This window comes from Hippopotamus amphibius, chromosome 15 (assembly GCF_030028045.1).
Source record: "Hippopotamus amphibius kiboko isolate mHipAmp2 chromosome 15, mHipAmp2.hap2, whole genome shotgun sequence".
In the NCBI taxonomy this organism is placed as follows: Eukaryota; Metazoa; Chordata; class Mammalia; order Artiodactyla; family Hippopotamidae; genus Hippopotamus; species Hippopotamus amphibius.
Genome location: NC_080200.1, coordinates 44,826,572 through 44,849,138, shown reverse-complemented (window position 1 = coordinate 44,849,138; position 22,567 = coordinate 44,826,572). Strand labels below are relative to the sequence as shown.

The following is a 22,567-nucleotide window of genomic DNA, read 5'->3' as shown; positions in this document are numbered from 1 at the left end:
GTAAAAAGTAAAAGATTTGGCGCCAAGCTGCCTGGGTTCAAACTACAGCTCTACCACTTCCTGGATAAGTGACCCTGTATAAGTTACTAAATCTTTCTGAGGCTCAGTTTCTATATCCATTAAATGGAGAAAGTAGTGCCTACTTCACACGGATGTAATGAGAATTAAAGTGAATGAGTATACAATCTAAGCACAATGACTGGCACATAATAAACACACAGAAACGTTAGCTGCTGTTATTACCGACGTCATCATATTAGGCAAGATATGCTTGCTCTTCTGTTATGGGAAAACTGGTATAGAAGGTGCTAGGGATTCCTCTGGGTTTGCTTTCAATGCAAATATTCTGGATACCTGTCCACTAACAGTCTTCAAAGCGCTCTCCATTTTACAAAGAGCTAACCCGTCCTTAACAAATTTTTTTTAACACGTACCCACCCCCTGCAAAAAAAAGATAAAATTTAACTTGAAATTAGCAGAAAAAGTGAGGAGAGCTGTAGTCAGACTCTCTGTAAAGCTGAGAAAAAGACTGCTGAGTTCCTGAAGCCATGGCAAGGACCGACAAAAATATCACAAATCGCAAATTGTGACTTTGAAAATCCAGGATGTCTTCTATTATCTCAACATAGCAATCTTTCCTAATTAAACAAATTTTAATAAGAAAAGGGTTTATTGGTTTAAAATAAGCAAAGAAACATACTGGCACTCTTCCTTCAACTGCTAATCACTCTTGATTCTAAAGAGAAAACCACAGCAGTGGGACGTGAGCTACCAAAGAGGGCCATCTAGTGTAAAATAGTAGACTCTGATTTATTATTTTGAGGACTTGAGTACAAGAGCATGGGGTGAAAGCAGAACATATTATTAAAAACAACAGGGATGTGTCACACAGGTCTCTCACACCAAGAGTAGTAGTAGCCAGATGGCCTCCATTTCCCGTGATAACTAAAGAACAGGTAGGCAAATGCTAGCAGCTGGAGTGCAGGTCAGATACAAACAGCCAAATTATGATACTGATGGAGAAATTCTCAAACAGGAGGCTGTGGAATCTATCCTCTCAAAGAGATCTGTTAGATAAGATACCTGTTTGTCTGATTTATGCTTAGGGCTGCCTGGAGACAGCAGGGAAGGATTAGATCACTGCTTCTCAAACTTTATCTGTAATCCTTGCTTTCTCATTATCCCAAATCATTTCTCCACAAACAAAAATTTCTGCAAGTTCATCTTGCTGGTGGACACCACAATGGGCACAGTGCCTTGCACATTGTAGGCATAGGGCTGACAACCACCTTTAGCTCGGTAGCTTGTGGTAAAGGCTAAGAGAAAATGAAATAGAGGGGAAAACTCAGATGCAAAGGTTAAAAGTTGAAAGTGTGACAAGAAAGGCTTTCTTGTCTAGATAAGTGCTCTTTGAGAACCTCGACCCTCTCCTATTTACCCTGACTCTGCTGAGTAGGTTCTACCCACAAAAACCAAAACTTCAGTCTATGAAATAGAACCTCTTCCCTTTACATCCCAATTCAAACCTCATCATGCTAGAACAATTACATAAGCCTCATATTCGTTCCCAAACCGGTCTTCTTGAATACCCAACTTATACACCACTACAGATTTCCCCCATCAGCATTCAAAGCTTGAAACTCATGATTTCCTTTGCTCAACTGTCCTTATTCTCTTTGAAACAAGTGCAAGGGAATGGCTCCGAGCCAACTAACGCCTCCCTGTAGTTGTGTTCTTTAATCACAATAATGAACAATTAGCCATCCTTTCCCTGCCTCCCGCCCGGCCAAATGCAATTGCAATAAATAATCCTCCACAAATTTTAAATTACTTTTAATCCTCAGACATTCATAAATAAGTTTTCTGCTTCTTTCCTTACACATAAAACAGCATGCTGTTTCCCTTCAATGCCACTTCCACTTCCCTGTCTATATGACATAGCTGCCCACAAAACGCTCATTCTTCTCCTTATCTAATATGTGCTGAGAGCCTACATATACCTACATTTATCATTATATGTCCAGTCACCTCTGGGACATATAGTGATAAATAAAAACATGCTCTCACAGAACTTCCAGGCTAGTGGGACAGGCAAACTCAAATAAGTGCCAGGAAGGAAAAGAACATAGAAATCTGGAAAGTTTCCCTTGCACACAGTAGTCACGCTGGAACTGACATGTCATATACAGAGTAGGAGATACCAGGCAGCTGAGAGTAAGGGCTGGAAGCAGAATGGTCTCCAGGTAGAACATGCACAAACCCGATGGGAGGAGGGGGCTCGGAGGAACACAAAGCAGGCCAGGAAAAAGGTGCAGAGTGAGAAGATCGATATGCGACACGATGCCAGGCAGGTGGGCAGGCTTGTTCGTTAGTCACTCTCCAAAGGAAAAATGAAGAGTGTTAGACTGGAATATGATGAGCATTCACTCAGCATATTTGCTGAGCACTGATATGGCAGGACTGTCCAAGGACCCAGGGACTCAGGAGTGAAGAAGATAAACAAAATCTCTGCCCTCATAGAGTCTACACTCTGATGAGAGAAGACAGACAGTAAACAAGTAAAATATAGATAGTAGTGTTAAGGAGAAAAAGGAAGGAGAAAATGGAGATGAGGTTCCAGGTTGGGGGAGGAGAGCTAGGGATGAGGAAAAGAGGTTATTATCAAGCAGAGTGAGTTAAAGAAGCCCTCACTGGCGATGACATTTGAACAGAGGTGAGGGATTTGGCCACAGCATGTGCAAAGGCCCTGAGACAAAGGCTTGCTTAGTGTCCTGCAGGAATCTCACAGAGGCTAATGTGAAGCATCTAGGAGAAAAAGTCAGAGACGGCAGCAGGAAGGCAGGTCATACAGGTCTTTGTAGGTAGCATATTGTCTTTTACCCTTGAGATGAGAAATCTTTAGGTTTTTGCACAAAGGAAGTTGTATTCTGAGCTCTTTAAAAACAATTCCTCTAAATTGTATATTTAGAATTTTTCAAGTTATATGAAGACAATGCAGCAACCCACTTTTGCTTTAAGCCAAGTATTTAAAATCTTTTATAAAAATTCTCTTTCCATCAATGGAAAATGAAGTAGCTGAACCCAGTTTGTTCCTTCTTTTATTTCTGGAGACTTCAAATGAATTACCTCGGGGACAACAATGCTAAGATCATTCATACAAAGTGAGAGTCATTGGATGAGACTTAATCAGTGAGTGTGCTGTCTGGGAACTGATACCAAAAGAGAGAAACTTTTAGATAAAGAATAGCTTATTTAATGGTAAATTATTAATTTGAAACAATCAATATTAAAATGCAATTAGTTTTACATATCAACGTCTAATATTTAAAGTAAAAATAAAAATAAATGTAAAAAGAGAATACTTCTAATATTTTTAGGGGATACTTTGGCACATTCCTGTGGACTAGCTCTGGAAAATTGTTTTGGTTTATCTCTTAAAAACTTTCTCAATAAAATATTTTGATTACCTCAAAAAAAAATAAAAAATAAAAATAAATTTAAAACAATCCCTCTACATGATGTGCTGAACATAGACTGAGGGGTGGGGAGGGATGGACCAGCTGGGAGGCTACAGCTGTAATTTAAAGTAAAGATAATTGTGGTCCAGACCAGTGTGATAACAGTGGAGCTGGTGAAAAGTAGTCATGTTTGGGACAAACTTTTAAGGTAAAATCAACAGGCTATGCTAATGGCTAGGAGGTGCAGGATGAGAGAAGGAGAAGAGTGAAGGACAACTCCAAGGTTTTTAGCCTGAGCGACTAGAAGAATGAAACAATCCTCACTGATACAGAGAACACCAAGATTTAGGGGTGAAAATCAGTTTTATTTTGGCCATATTAGGTTTGAGGTGTCTGACAGAAATCCAACTAGAGATTCCAGGATATCTAGATATCTATAAATCCAAGTATATCTATAAATGTGTAGATATCTGAGTATTGAGTTAGGGGGACAAGTAAGGAATGAAGACATAAAATAGGAAGTAACGTACAGACGTATTCAGACTCATGGAGGGGCAGTCAACAGAAAAGAGAAGCGGTCTGAGAAGGTTGGGGAGGTGAAGCCTGACCATGAAGGGCTAGTGTGGTCACAAAATGTGTGTTGTGAAGACTTCACTGGCCGCAGCAGGTAAGCTGGCCTGCGTGGGACAAGAGCTGACTCAGGAAGGCTGGTGTAGGAAGCCGTAACGCTGTCCAACAGGCCCGAAACCTGAGAGAGTGTCCCCCATGGGAGAGTAAGAAAACGCCCATAAGAATGGCAAAGACCACCTTTTCCAATAGTAACACACATCTCATGGAGAAAGCTGGGCCTGCTGCATTGCCTACTGCTTTGTATAAGCACAACCTTAAGATTCCCATCCTTTGCAATTTAGTAAATGCCACCCCTTCTGACTGGGTCTCTTTGTCAGTCACATTCCTGTAACACTGTGACAGCTATGCAGAAACTACTGCGGTGGTCCAGGTGACAGAGGTCGGTAGAGAGGATGTGAGAGGGTCTATATCGTCCAGCAGTAACACTGTCAAAACTTGTGAATGGGCTGGTATACAGGGAAGGGGAGTAGGAGGGGGAATCAAAGATGACGCCTAGATTTCCAACTTGCAACACTGGATGGGTGATGCTGCCATTCCATTACTCAAGGATACTGAAAGAGGACCCAGGTGGGAGGAGATTTCAAGTTCAGTCTTGAACACGTGGAGATGAGGAGAAGGCACTGGAACTCAGAAAAGAAACGAGAGTAAAGAATTCCATTTAAAAGTTTGCCTACAGAGTGAAACTAATGCTGTACTTGGAAAAGACTGCCTACAAGAGACTCTAGAAAGAAGAGGAAATGCCTAGGAGTAAGCCTTGTACATCCTGGAATATTCATCAGCTCTATAGAATAGGATGAGCCTGCAAAGGAGGCTAAGAAAGAGTAGCTCAAGAGGTGACAGGAAAACCAGGAAGGTATAGCGTCATAGAGGCCAATGGGAGACAGTGGTTCAAGAAGGAGGGAGGGAGCAACCCGACAAAGAGACATTAATGAGAGTATCTTTTAAAATATGTATTTCACTGATGATAGATCATCTTTGTTTTGTCAGCAGATGTCTTGGTCCTACTGATTTCTACCGAAGCTTTCTGTGAACATAGTTCGTAAGACCATCATATCAGAATTTTGTTGTTTGTTAACCTCTTTCTAATAAACTATCCAAAAACTCTTTAATTTTAAGATAGCGAGGCTGATCCAAACACATTTTGGATAAAATTAGTTACAGCACAGAAGTCATTTTGGAAAGAACACAAAACTGGTGTCTCTAGCACAGTCCTGCTTTTACCTTTATCCAGACCTTGGGCAGGGCTCATGCCTTTCTGAGTTCCGGTTTCATTACCTGTTCAATGTTGGGGGTCAGGGTGGGGGGCAGGGGCATGTGTGCCGTGGCCAAGAAGGGAAGCAGCAAACTTGCTGACCCATACACCCCACCTCCACAAAACCCTGGAGCTCACAATTAATGCGTGGGGTATAGGGGTAAATGTGTATAATTAAGTCATACATTTTCAACAGCAGCCTCTTTATGGCCATAAAATGAATTACTACTTCAAGCCATTTGGTTTAGTCTGGCCATTTCTCAGACCAACCAGATACTCTGACAACTATAAAGTCTATTCCCTAATGGAAGATACTGAATGAGCATTTATTGATCGCTGAATGTAGAGCAAGATACTAGATACTAGTTTATTTCTGGTAATTGCTCACATGTTCTTAAGAATTTAATATTAATTCAAGAGGAATTTCTTGTCCATCCAAGAGTGGTTAACTTTAAATGGTAATCAAACTGCTGATTTTAAACTAAATTTAAAACAATAATACTCCTGATTTCCCACATAACGGTACATGGGGCATAGTAGGAACATGATAAATATTCACTGAGGGGATGAACTAAAGGACCATATCTTATCGGGCTCAGAAATTCTGCTGAAAAATTACATTTAAACACAGTCAAACAACCACATTCTCCCTAAATCCAATATTTGTGTCTCACGTAAACTGTTTCCAGGGTTCACAGTTGCAGAGATAAGATCCAATTCTATTCAAAGCAAAACATGCATAGAAATTGTAGAGATGCAAAGTATGACTTGTTATTTGCCTCAAGCATAATGAAGAACGTCTGCACTCACAAAATGTCTTATAGTGACTATTGTTTTTCTTTGCCCAATAAAATATTTGCTTTCTCAGTGCCCAATTCTAGAGGGACTTCTCAAAGGTTATTTCTTGCGCCGGGAGAGATCATCATGACTTGCTTCCAGATACGTTTTGTTCTCCATTCTGGTTTTATTATTGATTGGTTTCACAGAGTAAAAACTGTACGCAGCAAATAAAGCTCAATAAAGTTTTATAAAATGAAACAAAAGTGAGAGGAATGGGGACCACTTCACTTTGTTCATAAATCAAGCCTTGTCTAAGTCCCTCTCAACTTCACGTGGTCCAGCCAAACTAGGCTTCAGATCTTCCACACTGTGCCCTTGTTTTCAGCATTCCCAGTGTATGCAATGTCTTTGCATAGAAATTTCTTCCCATTAACTCCCAATGGCCAAATCCTACTCATCCTTATAGGCTCAAACATCATATATCCATGAAGCCCTCTAGAAACTCCACAGCTAAAAGAAACCTTACTTTTCCTAAACAGCAGAGTTTCCCGATGTCTCTTCATAATATTTAACATGGTTCTCCGTTGTATTCAGTTACAATTACTTATACTTTTTATAGTGCACATGTATGTGTACACACACACACCCACACACTACATCTATATACATATGTGTATATATGTACAAAGAGAGAGAGAGCATTTGTAGTTATTTACTTATACTTTTAATTTCTTCTCATAGTTTTTAAACTTCATACGGATAGACTAGTTGTCAATTACTACTTGCTCCCACATGAAGTCTAACTCAATGTCTTGCACTGAGTAGGCAATCACTAAATGAAGGAGTGTAAAATGGGTTCTTACCATATATTGTTCTGCACACAATTTACATAATGAAACAAAACCATATGCTATGCTAAAGTCACCAAGAACTAAGTCAATTACATAAATATACATTTGGTTCTTCTAATCTTTGCTCTCCATTATACAGCAATCTTATTGGAGGAAATGATTTAATACAAACTCACAGTTAAGTGTCCTTCATGATGATCTGGGAAATGAATGAATAAGTATTCTGTGGCTACCAGCTGCATTATGGAGTCACCAAGGAATTCCATCCTCTGATTGTGGCCTCTGGGAAAAAAACATCCACGTAGAGAGATCAATAAGCATTTGTGGATGTAAAAAGAAAAAAAAAAACCACACACAGAATGTTTTTTAAAAGGCATGACTTTAAAAAGCAATGTGTTCATCTTGCTTAAAGCATAAAATTAAATACAATTCCCTAAGGCCCCTCAAATGAGAAGAGATCTGAGTCAATATAGGTTCAGTTTCCAAGGAGAGTAAAGTGAGTACTATTTAAAGATTAAACAACTGCTAAAATAAAGACGATTAAATAATTCCTGGGCAGAAGCTGGGGAGTATCAATTGAAAAACAATGTACAGTTGAATCCTTGAACAATGCCCGGATTAGGGGCAGAGACCCCCCCCCCCCCATGCAGTCAAAAATCCAGTTCAACTTTACAGTCGGCCTTCTGTACCCACGATTCTGCATCTACAGATTCAACCAGTCAACCAACCGACACTGGGTAGCCCTGGAGCACGTACTTACTGAAAAAAATCCACACGTAAGTGGACCCATGCAGTTCCAACCCGTGTGATTCAAGGGTCAACTGCACAGCACAGACAACAACGTCGCACAGACAATCTTTACACAGAGAAAACAAAACAAAGAGGTCCAAGAATTTTCTTTGCTATACCTTTACCTCTTTATTGAAAAATACCCTCTATTATTCAAATCTGGTTAAGGACTAAAAAAATCTATGACAAGCATCTTTAATCTTTACAGTGTAAAGAGAGCTGTGAATATCTGATCTGGGGGAAGGAAGCCAAAAGCGGAATAAAAAATACCATGGAAAGAAATAACGTTTTGGTTATTTTATTAATTATTTCATTAGCTTACTAATGAAATAATCACTGTCTAGAGCAGGGATTGGATGGCCAAATTCAGCCTGTGGCCTGTTTTAGTAAAAAGGGACACAGCCATGTTCATTCATGTCCATTTTTCCTGTGGCTGCCTGTGTTACTACGGCAGAGTTGAATCATCATGACAGAGACCACAGGGCCTATAAAGCCTAAAATATTTAATACTTGTCCATTCATAGAAAAAGTTTTTACTTCCTTCACACTTCTCTTATACTTTACAAAGAGATAAGAGGAATGACAACGAGACCAAAAATACCGGGTTGGAGCATAACCCCTCACGTGAGTATTTCTAACTTACAGGGTCAGATGGTTAAATCCCACAGTTCTCAATGTGAACGCTCTTGCCAAAAGTCGAACATGGGTAAAAATTACTCCAATTGCGTCTTCAAATTCAGTAAGTTTCTGTAGAACTGGAGAAGTCTCAATAAGTTGTCGATCAGTATTTGGCTCTTGAAGCTACAAGAAGAAAGAAAGAAATAAAAGTCACATGCAATTTTTAGTTACAATTATCAATTCTAAGATAGTGTTTCGTAAACGTCCTTCTCCCACAGGCAGAAATTTCTGAAATGCCAATAAAACATGAAAGCTTCTTTCTCATCCCTTAGAATGGCAAACAAACCTAATATTTAAAGAAGGCTCAAACAATATTTTCCAATCTTCTATCAGGTTTCAAGGCCAAATACTGTACACAGACAGTTCAAAATCCCAAGTCTTATATTCCTATCCAAGGAAGAGGCGAGCACAAGAACTACTGGTAGAGAATCTATCTGGTAACTCCGTGGTTCTCAAACTCTAGTGTTCATCAGAACCTCGTAGGACTTGTTAAAAGCAGATAGCCAGGCGCTTCCCCCAGTATCTGATTCAGTATGACTGGAATAAGGACCAAGAATGACTTTCTGATAGGTTCCCAGGTAACACAGATGCTGTTGTTCTGGGGACCGGCTTTTAAAAATCACTGCATTGAGTAATTGACCGCTGTGTGTCTTCTAGGGACCAACCTATTTTGGCAAATGAACATCATTAAAACTGCATGCAGCTTACACTGGAGATTACTATACCACTAGGCAGGTGCTGCACATAACAATGAGACTTTAACCACTGGCAGAGAGCAAACATGAAAGCTTAATTAAAATGAATATTTTCAGGAACTTTGGGCAAGTTCATATTCATAGAATATTTCTAAAGTACTCTGAATTAATGTATCATTACCGTAAAGCCTCTCATGAGACAGTTCAGCCACTAATGATGATTATTATATATACATAATATACATACACAAAAATAAGTATATATGAGTATATATTTACATGTATATATGTATGTATATCTCCAAGGTAAAATGATAATAAAAGCAAAGAATAGTAAAAATTTTTAAACCAACTGGGGAAAAGTGTCACTATATATAGATCTTTTAAATTCCAAAATCTTGAATAAAAAGTCATTACACCGTACTAAAATTTTAATTTACAATATGTTTTATGCAATCAAAGCCCTCAATTTCTAAGATCCAAATTAGGTTACAATTTAGCAATATTAATTTGGTATTGTTCTACTTTGTGATAAGCCCAGACTTGCTTCCATATTATTTTCCCTATAATAGCAGGCATATAGATATACTGGAGACAACATATTACGCTTTGATTATCACTGTTTTGGGGAGGAGGGGGACCAAACCACAGCCACACAAGTAGTTCTTCCTACCTCGTGAGGGAAGGTGACTCCCTGTGTTTCCCCCACCTCACCCCAGACCACAAAAATGCAACGCATGGCACTGTTTTAATATTTGTTCCAGAGTTCACCAGTCTGATGCCCCAGCTTAAAGTCATAAAGCCACTGAAGGGAATCAAAGAATAAAAGCAGGAGGGGACAGAAGGCAAACTGAAGCATCATGAATACCTGGAACTATAAAGCTCACTGCAGACAGGAAGGTCACACTTACCTGGAGTGGGTGGAGAGGATAATTGAGCCAGACTTCGCGCAGGTCCTGGAAAATGGAGTGATGCCTTTAATGCTCGAGGGAGCCATTTAACACACTCTAGAGCACTAAATAAAATGCCATTATGTGAAATACGGAACTATTTCAGATGCTGACTCCACTTATTGCAAATTCAATAGTGCTGGCAAACCAATTTTTTTTAAGTGTATTCACCACTCAAACTGCCTGTAGTGACTCTAATTAGCCTATTAAGCTGGGAAGGAAAAGAGCCACCCCCACCCCCAGGAGTCAAAGACACCTTTTAAAACTAAGTTATACATTTGCTTAACCTAATACACTGGATTAAGCTGCTGTTTTAATTACATTTTTTAGTTTGCCATCCCCTAGAAAGGTGCATCAGCTGTGCCTTTTGTAATTAAAACTCATCTCAAATGGTCCTTTATTTAGGCACTAATTCATTATCATTGAATTGTTTTAAGATGGAGTGCAAAACACCCCATACCTAGTTCCTAAACACTTAGATTTGTAAGACCACACTTTTACTGTGGGTCATTACAAATGTATACTTGAAGTAAGAGAATAAAGAAAAGAACAAGTTCTGTGGAAAATCCTAATCCATTGAGTTAAATCTAGAGACAGTTATAATTAGAACTTCCTCAGGATTAAAGTGTTTTTCCTGCAGTTTTAGACTCTAGGGAGCCTCTGACTGAATTTCCTTTCTGGCCTTGATAATAGGTTTTTGAGATAAATAACAAAATTTTTAAAAGAGGAATTTTTTTTTTTAATTTTTGGAGGGGAGAAGCATAGGAAAATTTATTATCACTTGTGATACAGATGATGACAAAGTGAAATAAAATACCTGATATTTTTGTACAATCTGCATCTTAATAAAATACACTTAGGTTTTGTTTTTGGTATCTTATTTTGACAATATTTTTTTAAAAAAAGCTTAAATATCAAACTGTCCTTTTAACGCTTCTTAAAGGCCTTCTCTTAACCAATTCAATAACCTTTCCCTTGAATTCTCTGTAGCATAAATTACACTGAATGTCACTCCCTTCCTGAAATTTTCTCATGTTCTCTGAAAGCTTTTTCTCCTCCTGCTATACCTGAAATGGACACTTACCAAGCTTCGGCCCCTTGTCTGACCTATTCATTACCCGCTCCTCTGGAGAGCTCGCCATTCCCATTGCTTTAACTGCTACTTCAGTTTAAATCACTCGCTCATCTCTGCTGCAATTCTGACCTCTCATCCAAGCTACAAGTCCGTAACTCTTAAGTGCCTTAATGCGCATCTCTTACCTCATATCTAAATGGCCAAATCATAACTTTTCACCTTTCACCTTAAAGTAGGGAGTGTGGTATTAGGAAAAGCTGCAGGCTGAGGAGACAGGCTGCCTGATTTAATCCTGATTCCCTGTCGGCAAGTTACTTAGCCTCCCTGAGCCGACCCTTCCTCAAGTGTAAGACAAAGACGGTCACAGGACCTGCTTCAGAGTGTTCTCTGATGCCTCAGTGAGCAATGCACTCAAAGCACTGAACCCAGTGCTGAGACACAGAAAATGCCACTATTAATAACGATGACATCAACGATGACGATAAACTACTCTCTCTTCTGACCAACTTCAATCTCCCAAGCTCAAAATTCTCAGGGACTTCTAGGTTCATCTTTCGCCTTTCTCCTATGAGTTTTTCACTCAAAAACACTGACTTCTTTGGTGTTTGCTGCCACCAATCTTGCGACCAGTCAGCTTAAAACCTCACAACTAGCCTATTTCAATGGCATCTATTTCCTTCATTCTACCCTGCACAGTGAGATAAGGTTCTGCTGCACCTCGGTGTCAGAGAAAATATCCTGGAAAAGATTCCAACTGGAATCCCAGCTCTGCCTTCTATTAGCCCAAGGACCTTAGGTAAAGCTTCTACCTTCAGTCTGCTCTTCTGGAAAATGTTCATTGACTACTGGGATATCAGTTCATGCAGCACATTTTTATTGAACACCTGTTATGTACCAGCTTACAAATAAGACACTATCCCTGTCCTTAAAGGAGCCTAGTGGGGAAGAATGAAGGTAAATAAGTATAATTTAATAAACTATGACAAGTTCTACAATAGTGATGTATATAAACAGAGTGCTAGGAAAACTCTGTCTGGGGTGACAGATCAAGCTTCAAAAAGGAGGCAACTCTACAGCTGAAGAACACGAGGGATTCAGCACATCAGCAGAGGGAGGGAATCAAAAGCAGGGCACCATCCATACACAAATAATAGGTCTCAAAGTATATACACACAAAAGGGTAAATAACTCAATAGGCAGAGCACAGAGGATTTTAGGGCAGGGAAAACGTATGACACTGCAATGGTGGCTGGATGTTATATATTTCTCTGAACCCATGGAATGTACAACACCAAGAGTGAACGCTCATGTAGACTGTGGACTTTGGGTGATTATGATGTGTCAGTGTAGGTTCATCGATTGCACCAAATTCACCCCTCTGCTCGGGGAAGTGGATAACGGAGGAGGCTGTGCATGCATGGGGGCAGGGATACATGGGAAATTTCAGTACCTTCCTCTCAATTTTGCTGTAAACCTAAAAAGAATTTTTTAATTTACAAATTTAAAAAAGGTAATTCCTAGAATGGCATAAAGAGGGAGCAAAAAGAAAGGAGACTGAAAAATTAGGTGGGAGTCAGGTTATAAGAACTATTAAATGCTATGTTGTATAATACAGACCTTGGCAGGCAGTAAAGAAACTAAAGATTTTAAGCCACAAAGACCATAATCAAATCTGTGCATTAAAAAGAAGCCAACACTAAGTGCAGCATGAATGATGGACTAGAGCAGCGGGGAATGACAACAGGTTAATTATCGAAGGCGAGAGATGAGGAGGACAAAAGTTAAAGCAGCAGGACGGCCAAGCGGAAACCCACTCAGGAGATACTAGGGACCGAACTGACAGGGGCTTGCAACCGAATGGAGATGGGGAGAAAAAAGCTTAAGGACAGAAGAAGACCCTATGGTTTCTGGTTTAGATCATAAAATTAAAGAAGGAGAAATACGTTTGGGGGCTAAGGTGATGAATTCAAACACTAAACCTGTTGAAATTAGGTGTCTGTGGAACACCCACGTGAAGCTGCCCAGAAGCAATTTGAAAAGACATTTTTTCCAATTTCTGGAGCTCCAGAGATAGGCCTGGGTTGGAGAAACTGGGACAGATGTGCAAAGACAATAAGGGTTATGGGGGTTGGGGGGGGGCAGTGGGAGACTAGGAAAGATTACATAGTAATCGCTCCCTATCTTCCTAAAAAGGTCACTGGATGGTCAAATGGAAACAATGGCTCTGAATGTTCTGGATAACCCAGGAAGGGTCACACAGACCTGAAAATACAGAACTGGCAAAATCTGCCTGAGGCTGAAAGAGTAAAAAGCAGTTCAGGCTGAGAAAGAAAACACAGCCCTGCTGTTATAACAGGGCTGGTAGGACGACACACATAAAGCCAGCTTCCAAGTTAACAGGAACAGCATTTCCCTCAAGGTCTTACCGCATCTGTAAAACCCTGAACGACCCCCTCTGTGAGGGACAACTGCTCTCTGCCCGTGTTGCCCTCTGACCTGCTTTGCTGTCTTACCCCTGGAATAAAGATTACCAGGGACACTCAATAGCTACACGGCCCCTCGGCTCCTGAGAGCACCCAGTCCCAAATGAATCCCCTGCTGCTTCTAATCCGGCTTCAGGCAAGGCAGCCAAGCAAGAACGGATCCCTGCTTCCCTGGCGCCTCAGCGCCGGTCACCAGCAGCCCAGGCCGCAGAAAGGAGGGCCCCCTCCCTGTTTTGAGCGCCCCACCTCCACCCCCCACCCCACGCCCCACACATGGAGTTCATGAACCCACAGCTTGTCTCCGGCTGTCTTTGGCTGACTGGACTCTCACAGAACCGTTACTCAAGGAAAAGTACAATGTTCGCCAGCATCTCTCACATGCTACAACTAAGAGATGTAAATCAGCATGGAGATGTCAGATGCGTTAGACGGTCCAAGTGTACGTACTTGAAAATGCTGAAGTGGGGAGACCATATATTACGAAGCCCTGTTCAATTTCACAAAAGACACACCAAAACGAATTCTGAATGTCAGCCGTCCTGTTGGTATGATGATGTTCAGACCCTGCTTTTTCATTTAGTCATTTATTCATTTCATTCCTTTAACAAATGTTTATTAAACACTACACATGCCAGCATTGTACTTGGTACTGGAAATATAAGATAAGCCTGCTAAGTGGACAAGTGGGAGAGAAGCATTTTAGAGAGAGAAAAGAATCTAAACAGAACTATGCTATTAAGAATGCCAGGTGTTAAAGCTGCATATAATTCAGGAAAACAGGAACACAGAGTGGATGGGGGAACAGGTAAGATGGGAGACAGGGGCAGGAGTAGTTGGAGGTGGGAGACAGGTTGAAGGGATGAGGGGTCATACAGAGGCAAGGCTGGAGGAGGAAACAAAGTAAAGAGGTTGCTGAAATTGCCAACAAAAGATAAAGGCCAGAACAAAGCTATTTTAAGATTTGAGAAAAAGACTTGAAATACATCTGCTACAGATATAAATCAAGACGCACACTTGTTTATAGGTTGTAGGACAAAAATGGGGGACATGGAACACCTGTAGATAATGTTCCCATCAGGAGGAAATTCACACATATAAAATCACCACCTATCTCTATAAAAACAGGTAAAAGAAAATCAGATCCTCAGATATGAACATCACCCAGGCCCCATTTTTCAAAACTATTGATTCTTTTTTTTTTTCACTATCCTAAGGAATACAGTAATAACATCTGACAGCCACTTAAGTTGAAGGTTTCACAAAGGCTTAAAACACTGGCTTCCCATGTTCTTTATTGCTCCATGAGGGCTATTTCATTCAATTATAGTGACATTTCAATTTGGAATACAGAGTTGCCTCTCCCTTTAAATGTTAAATTGACTTTGTTTGGTACAAAAAGCATCCAGTATGCTCTATTACATGCCGGATTAAAAAGGTAGCCCTGGCAATATTAATAGCTTAATACTTTAGTAACCACAGAAACTATTTTGGAATCTATCATTTTTTCTTAAACTATAATTTGCTTTTTTTAAAAAGTACTTCTACATTTACCTAGTCTACATAATTTACATTCAAAACAAATCATAAACAGAAAAGCCAAAAGGCTATATAGCTTCAACTAAGCCCACATGGAATAGTTAACCAACGATTATAAAATATAAAATCATACTTAACTTCAAGATGGTAGGACTTTGCTTTATTTTGAAATTAATTCAAAATAAAGCAAAGTCCTACCATATTTGTATTCATATCTAACTTACAAGTGACTATGAGGAAAGATGGGGTTTCAGGTAGAAGACAAACTCCTAGTGTAAATGTCCACAGAACTTTCCCATCTGTTACACAGCTGAATAAGCTATCTTTGAAGTGCTTGAAATCTACCCTCTATGGCAGATTTGGGGTTTTTATTTCTCTTACATGATTTTGAAAATACAAAGACTAATTGATATAAAATCTTCTGTAATGATATATAATTGAGAAAAATCAGATGACTTGAGATAAATACCGGATCATTAAAGAGTAAGCGTCCAAATAACTGTTTGGCTTCCTCCAGGCTTCCCTCCAAGTAAACAGCTCCTAGATAAAAGGAAGAGAACGCCAAAAACAAGGCTGCATTAATATTCAGAGAAAATTACATATCTCTATAAAAAGTAAAAAGGCAAGCCAAAACCCACTCACGGAAAAAATCGACAAGATCAGAAGCAGTTGTTTTAAAGGCAGCGTTTTCCTTCTTGTAGCTGTGCTTTGTGTTGTAAGTTAGATGAAAATACGAAATTCAATTCACTAAACTATAAATCTAATTTTGTAAGAAAAAGTGACCAACTATGAACTATCATGAAGGATAGGGGTATGAACCATTAGTCACTAAGGGAACTATGCACAAATACTTTAAGAAGATGTTATGTTTTATTTTCTATATTTATAGTTTATATTTCAGACCATAGATAACATCTGACTTCAGATCAGCTAAGGCTTCTGCAAATAAAAATCAAGATAACCTTTACCTTTAATTAGAAATAGTTATTTTAAAAAATTTTGAAATTAAGCACTGTGTACATATTTACCATTTATCATAACCAGTAAGTACCATAGTAACATTTTAACTGGGTATCAAATAACTCTGGAGTAGGGTAGTTCTTAAAATCATTATTTTTTACATCTCCCTTCAGAAAGGCTATATTCCATGCAAAATATTCAGATATGTTAGTCACCGGGGCTTTTGATGACTACACTTATTATTTACCAACTGTTGTAGTAACAATGATAATAATACCAATGACGATGACAGTGTTAGTAGCAGCAGGGGTTTGGGGGAGCCACTTACACCCTAGGCCTTGTGCAAAGCATTTTCACACTCTTATCTTCACCTTCAAGGGCACCTCAGAAAGAGCCTATTAGAAAAGATTTATAGGATTGGGGCCCTCAAGAGGTGATTTGGGGGAGGGTTAAAGGAAATGGAACTTTGCTCTGGATTTGATGCAACCAGGATCAGTTACGAAGATCATTACAACAATTCTGTGAGGTAAATGATACTATCTCCATGTCATAGATGGAGAAACTGAGCCTCAAAGAGAGTCAATAACTTGGCAAAGACACAGAGTCACTAAATGATGCGAAAGGGAACTGAATCATGTGTGCCTGGCTATGGAGTCAACTGTAACACTAACTGTCAACTATGTCATGTGTACAGAGCACAGTCATTCCACGTGACAAACCCTCTGAAAATAGACATATTTGTGCAAAACAGACATAGCTGTGAAAAGACTGGATAATTACTAAATACTCTCTTGCTACCATTATCAGCATAAAACCATAATTGGAAGCTTTTATATTCATTTTCAAAGAGAGGGCAAAATTGATAAGGAAGTACAAAGGCCTTTGAAAAAATGTATTCAATCATTTACCTAAAAAAATCAAGGAATTGTGAATCTACTGTAACATTTCATTGTAAAGCATACTTGCAATTACCAGCTAATTAACTTTTCATAACTGTCCTGTACAAACAGCTAATTATATTTTGGTTACAATAAAAAAGAAACCAAGGAAGTAGAGAGCCTGACTGAGGGAGTAAAATGTCTGCATCAGTCTTGCTTCAAGTGAATAAATAATAGTTATAGAGACTCAAACCCTGGGATTTTAAATATGCAGTGTCTATGTATGTGATCCTGAACCACAACTAGCAAGTAATCCAGCCCCACATTAATTGACTTCAATTCAGTTCAGTATATACTAAGCATGTACATGACTGGTACAAGGAATTCAAGAAAAGAAAGCATGACTGCTGCTCTGGAGGAACTACAGTAGCTATAGTACAAGTAGGTGGGTGTTATACTGGGGACCTCACATGCTTTGGGAACAAGTAATTTTGTCCCAAGTCTCCACACTGAATTTTATGTGCTCTCCAGACATTTTAGACATGTAAGAAACTAGACTATAAGTGAGAAATTACCTATTAATGCTTCAAAACAATTAGCCATTGCATGTCGAAGGTCTGATTCTCTACATAGGTCAGGTCCATGAGCATAAAGCATAAATCGATCCAGTTCAAGTTTCTACAAAATTCAAAATGACAGAAAGTAAGATAAAATCGGCAAAATCATAACTGTAATTACTCAGCATCTCCTAGGGGGTGTGTTTACAAATTAATTGGCCTTATGTGAAAGTTTAGTCTACCATTCCCTACGAGTCCTTACACATGGTTCAGCACTGACAAACCTCGACTTTTCTCCAAGCAAGTTTCTATGAACTCTGATGGTTCAAGTAGGTTCAGAACTGATCAGTTCTGAACTGTCCAATTCCAAGTTCAGAACAAGGACTAGCCCAAGCTGGAATGAGACTCTGCTATAAGACCATGCCCTTGGGATCACCCAATATGTCTAGGGAGATACAAACCCAACCCAAAGTTAACCTCTTGGATTCCAGAGTTACGTAGCACTGACAGTGTTTGTACCATACGTAAGAGATTCTTATGTGGAAGAGTAAATGGGGACCCTCAGAAGACTTCAAAATGCCTTATATCTCTAAATTTTTTTTAACAAGGATTTGGGGAGCCATGTATATCTTTGTATTTGAGTCCCCTTTTTGAGGTTTCCACACTCATCCTCCCAAAGTCTCAGTGAGATCTGAGCAATGGGCTGGAATTATCTTAAGGGCTCTGAGAATATTGTTTATAATGAATTATATTTTCTTTTTTTCTTTGGCCTCTGACAAGTTTAGAGACAAATTTATGGCCCAGTTCTAGAAACTGTGTAGGACTTATGAATATATGTACACATTAACTTTACCTCTGCTTTCACTTTACTGTCTTATCCATATTTTCTCTTTATTTTGAGTTCACCACCGACTTATTTCTTATCCTATTGTATTATAATGTACAAATCAAATCCTTTTAGAACTAGACACAGTATGAATGGTTTTTATAAAACTCCTGAGATTGAATAAATGGAAATCATAATTCGTTCCATAAAAGGAGAAAGATACAAACATTGCATAAGCATACAATAGATCTGTTTCTATTACAATGTAATTCGATTCAATAAATACTTACTAAGCAATAACATGCCACGTAATATGGAACAAGTCACAAGTGAATGAACAACCTAGGACAATATGAATCTCATCAGCTCTCAGATAAAAGAGACACAGATTTTGCGTGTCTTGGTATGTATGTTAAAAATAGCCATATCCGTTTACATTGGAAAAAGAGACAATAAAAACGGGACATATGCTCTTAGTATATATTTTTTTTAAGCAATAGATACATAAATCTTATTTTATTCAAATACAATTCTAGATATTTCATTTATTTAGAATATCTACAAATCTCTATGAAATACAGGACTGTGTCATCTGGATTCTAAATTTAAAATAAATGTTCATAATCTGAATATATTTTTACACATTATGCAGAATTTTATCATTCTTTGTTTTTCTGTCTTCCCAGTATTTTGTATTGCTAGGAATTCATGAGTGTATTATAAACTCGAATGAGAATTTTGACTACCACAAATACAACAGCAGAAAGCACCTCTTTTTAAAAAATTAATCCCCAAGTACAAGAGTTTATACTAGAATACGTAAATTTCACTTGTCTTACAACTTCATTGGGAAAATCCAATTGTTTGCTATCTCTGGAGCCCTGCTTGAGAGTAGACTGCAAACCATATTTTATATTATAAACAACTATTCTGGAATGCTGTGACTTTTCCAAACTGTCATAATCCCTGCTCTATATCCTTATTTTTTCATGAAGGCATTAGTGGAAATTTTAAAAAGGAGAGTGGTGTTTCACTTTGCATGTGTTACAACGTTCATTGTCTGCCGTGCTGACCTGGGCCTTTCATTACCTTCTTAGAGTCAGCAATCCTCCTCCATCAAGTCCCTCCTCCCAATGGTTAAGAGCCACTGGTCTAGACAGAAGAAGGGCAAGACCACCATTGCCTTCTGCTAGAGCAGATGGGTGTTGAGAGCTATGGGAATATCAGGGTTTGGGGTGGAGGAAGGTCACACAGAAATCCCTGAAGGGAGAAACTGGCCACCCCTGTCATAACACCCACTGTGTTATATAATAGCTTCCATTTTCATGCTATGGTAATTTCCCACACTTTGTAAATATCTTCCCTACAATTGTATGAAAAATAATTGTGCAATTCCATTATATTTGAAACTGAAAAGAAAACAATGGTGGGGGGCGAGAGCATGCTGACAATCTACTTATTAAAGTATCTCTGATGGACACTTATGTGAACTATCAGGAGGCATCTTGACAATTAAATCAACTAAACATTGAAGCAGTTTTATACAGACTTGTGGAATTTCATTCACTGTGAGGCTAAAACCAAGTTAGCATACCTGTTGCTTATAGTTTTTCCTAAAGGCATCACTATTTATATTAAAAGCCACTGAAGCTAGGTCAAAGCCAGCCACCATAGCTATGAAGAGGATGTCGTATAAAATAAAGCAATGCACTCTTGCTAACGCAAAAACCATGGGATAAAGTTAATCACATATTAAATTAATTAATGTCATGACAAGATCAAATTAAGAAGTCAGTCATAAAACTAGAATGGGTTTTACCTAGTCTTTTCTACCAAATTCCAAAATTTATATCAAAACGAAGGGGAAAAAATAGAAATTACTTAAAGCAAAAACCAAGGAAAACTCACAAAAGCTTTTCTAACAGATTACTCATGTTTGGGAATTTAACAACCACCGTTCCCCCTAGTACTGAATAAACCCACAGGCCTATAGAATGTAATGATTTTTAAATGTAATTTATATGTAGCAGCAGCAATGAAAACAACTAACTCCTACTAATTTATTCATATATTTATGTGATTACTATGAACAGGCATTGCGCCAAGAACTTTATAAACAGAATCATTAAAACTCAAATGAGAATCCCATTTAATTCTCACAGCCACCCTGTGTGGTAGATGCTAACGCCATCTCCATTCTACAGATGAGAAAGCAAAGGCTTGGCAAAGAGAATAACGATTTGTCCATGGTCCCCCTGCTGGTATCCTGATGGCCCACGCAAGTGCCCATGTCCTATCCGTTATGATTCATGATAATAAGACACTGCAAGAAACCAACACAATATTGTAAAGCAACTATATTCCAATAAAAATTAATTTAAAAAAAAAAAGACACTGCACAGAGACAGGAAGATCAAATGAGAGAATGTAAGTAACATGCCTACCATGAATCTAAATCAAGAAAAGGTTGTGTTCGTTACTCAGCTATGTCGATGTGGCTAGCTGAACAGCCTAAAACCTAAGTCTTAATTAATAGGATTTGTGATTTGGGGGGATTCTCAAAGATCTGTAATGTATCCCCTGTGGATACAAATGGCCTGGAGTATTCTAGTCAAAGCTATAATTCTGCTTGTTAAAGTAAATTAAAAACAAATGTAATACAGAAATATTACACAAAGGGAAAATACGAAATGTTTCATTTCTTTTGCTGTGTTCTCTTGTTCCTTTTCCCCAAATGTTTAACTCTGTTCATGCACATCTGTCAAGTTTTTCCTCTTTTGTTATCAGGTTACCCCGCCATGGAGTTCATTAGCTGCTGGTGAAACTCACTAAGGTAACAGAACTAATAAGGCTGAGTCCTTAAAACCCAAACAAAAAAATCCTTCCCCATCCATAAAATATTAAATCCTTAATACCCCCTAAAGGGTTACTTATTCAAATGAAAAATTATGCATGGACTGAAGAAGAGAATGTCAGACTTCATTACAAATGCTTCAGATAGTTGACATACCTTCGCTAGCATGGCGAGGTGCTGGTTCTGAACAATGGCAGTCCGATAGGTTGCTAATCCTCCCTCTTCCAGACTAGGAAACAAGTAGTACAAATGCACACTGCCAAAAAAAAAAAAAAGCACATAAATAAATATGTATTGCAACATTCTGTCTGTGGGTCTGAGTCCAAAAAAAAAGGCCTGACATATAATATCTGGGCAATACATAGCAGAATTGAACTAAACGGAAGGGTCTTTGAAAGTTAAACAGCAGGCACGGTCTCCCTGATGTGTTAAAACCCAAACACCACCACCAACTCGTACGTTTACACTGACTTCTGGAAAAAAGCGTCTCTGAAATTATGATGACGGCAAAGACCTGAGCAGACACCCACACGCTGCTGAGAGCAAACCGATCCAACTCGTGAATGCTGAGCCTGGAAACAGAGCTTCGCTTGCGTTGGGTTATTAGGGTCCCTGAAGAGGAGCCTGGGAGCTCTGAGCAGGGCAGCCATGTGGCATGCTCTTCACAGGGACAGGAACAGGAATACAAGTGGCAAACGGGACCGGTGTTGGTGATCAGGAAAGTATGGGAATTAGGAATAAGGCCGATGGAAGACCAGTTTGGACCACAAAAGTAACTGCGCCCTCCTAGCTCTCACACTAGCGTCTAAGATTCATGGTTGATTGGGGCAGTGAAGCTTGTTTAGTCCTATTGCGTCCACTGAGAACAAGCTTAGAAAACAGCCCCTTTGCCTCATTTTGTCCTTATGGGGAAAGAAATGACCTAATGGGAATAAAAATAGCTCAAGATAGTTCTAAGAGAAACACGTGTTATCTCCCTTTAAAAGAGAAATTTTATGAGTATTGAGAAAACAAAACGTAATTTCCTACCCTTACTTTCAAATTAAGAACCCTAAAATATTTCTGGGGAGAAAACATACAAACATATAGAAACATGTAACTAACACACACACACACCAACATCTAGTTATTAAAATTCTTGTAAGCTTTACTTCCCTTGAGTTCAGAAAGAGTGAGAAAGGGATCAAAGACAAATCCTAGAAAATGAAATGACATTTTAAAATATCATCCCTTTCTCTACAAATTGAATATAAGCTCTGAAGCATCTGGACCAAGACAAGCTGATCTCTCATGGCCGTAGCAACTTGAACATAAA

The 22,567-nt window shown here is 38.8% G+C and overlaps 1 protein-coding gene across 5 annotated transcripts in view; it reads right to left on the bottom strand.

The window, feature by feature from the left end:
• DROSHA (drosha ribonuclease III) overlaps positions 1-22,567 on the bottom strand; it is a 165,528-nt gene that overhangs the window by 16,991 nt on the left and 125,970 nt on the right. For all 5 annotated transcript variants that reach the window (XM_057708554.1, XM_057708555.1, XM_057708556.1 and 2 more), the window contains 6 exons: positions 21,409-21,508; positions 17,591-17,693; positions 15,647-15,717; positions 10,045-10,089; positions 8,404-8,561; positions 7,148-7,253 (listed from right to left, as the gene is read on the bottom strand). In XM_057708554.1, coding sequence (XP_057564537.1) covers positions 7,148-7,253; positions 8,404-8,561; positions 10,045-10,089; positions 15,647-15,717; positions 17,591-17,693; positions 21,409-21,508 — 583 coding nt within the window. The remainder of the gene's footprint in view (positions 1-7,147; positions 7,254-8,403; positions 8,562-10,044; positions 10,090-15,646; positions 15,718-17,590; positions 17,694-21,408; positions 21,509-22,567) is intronic.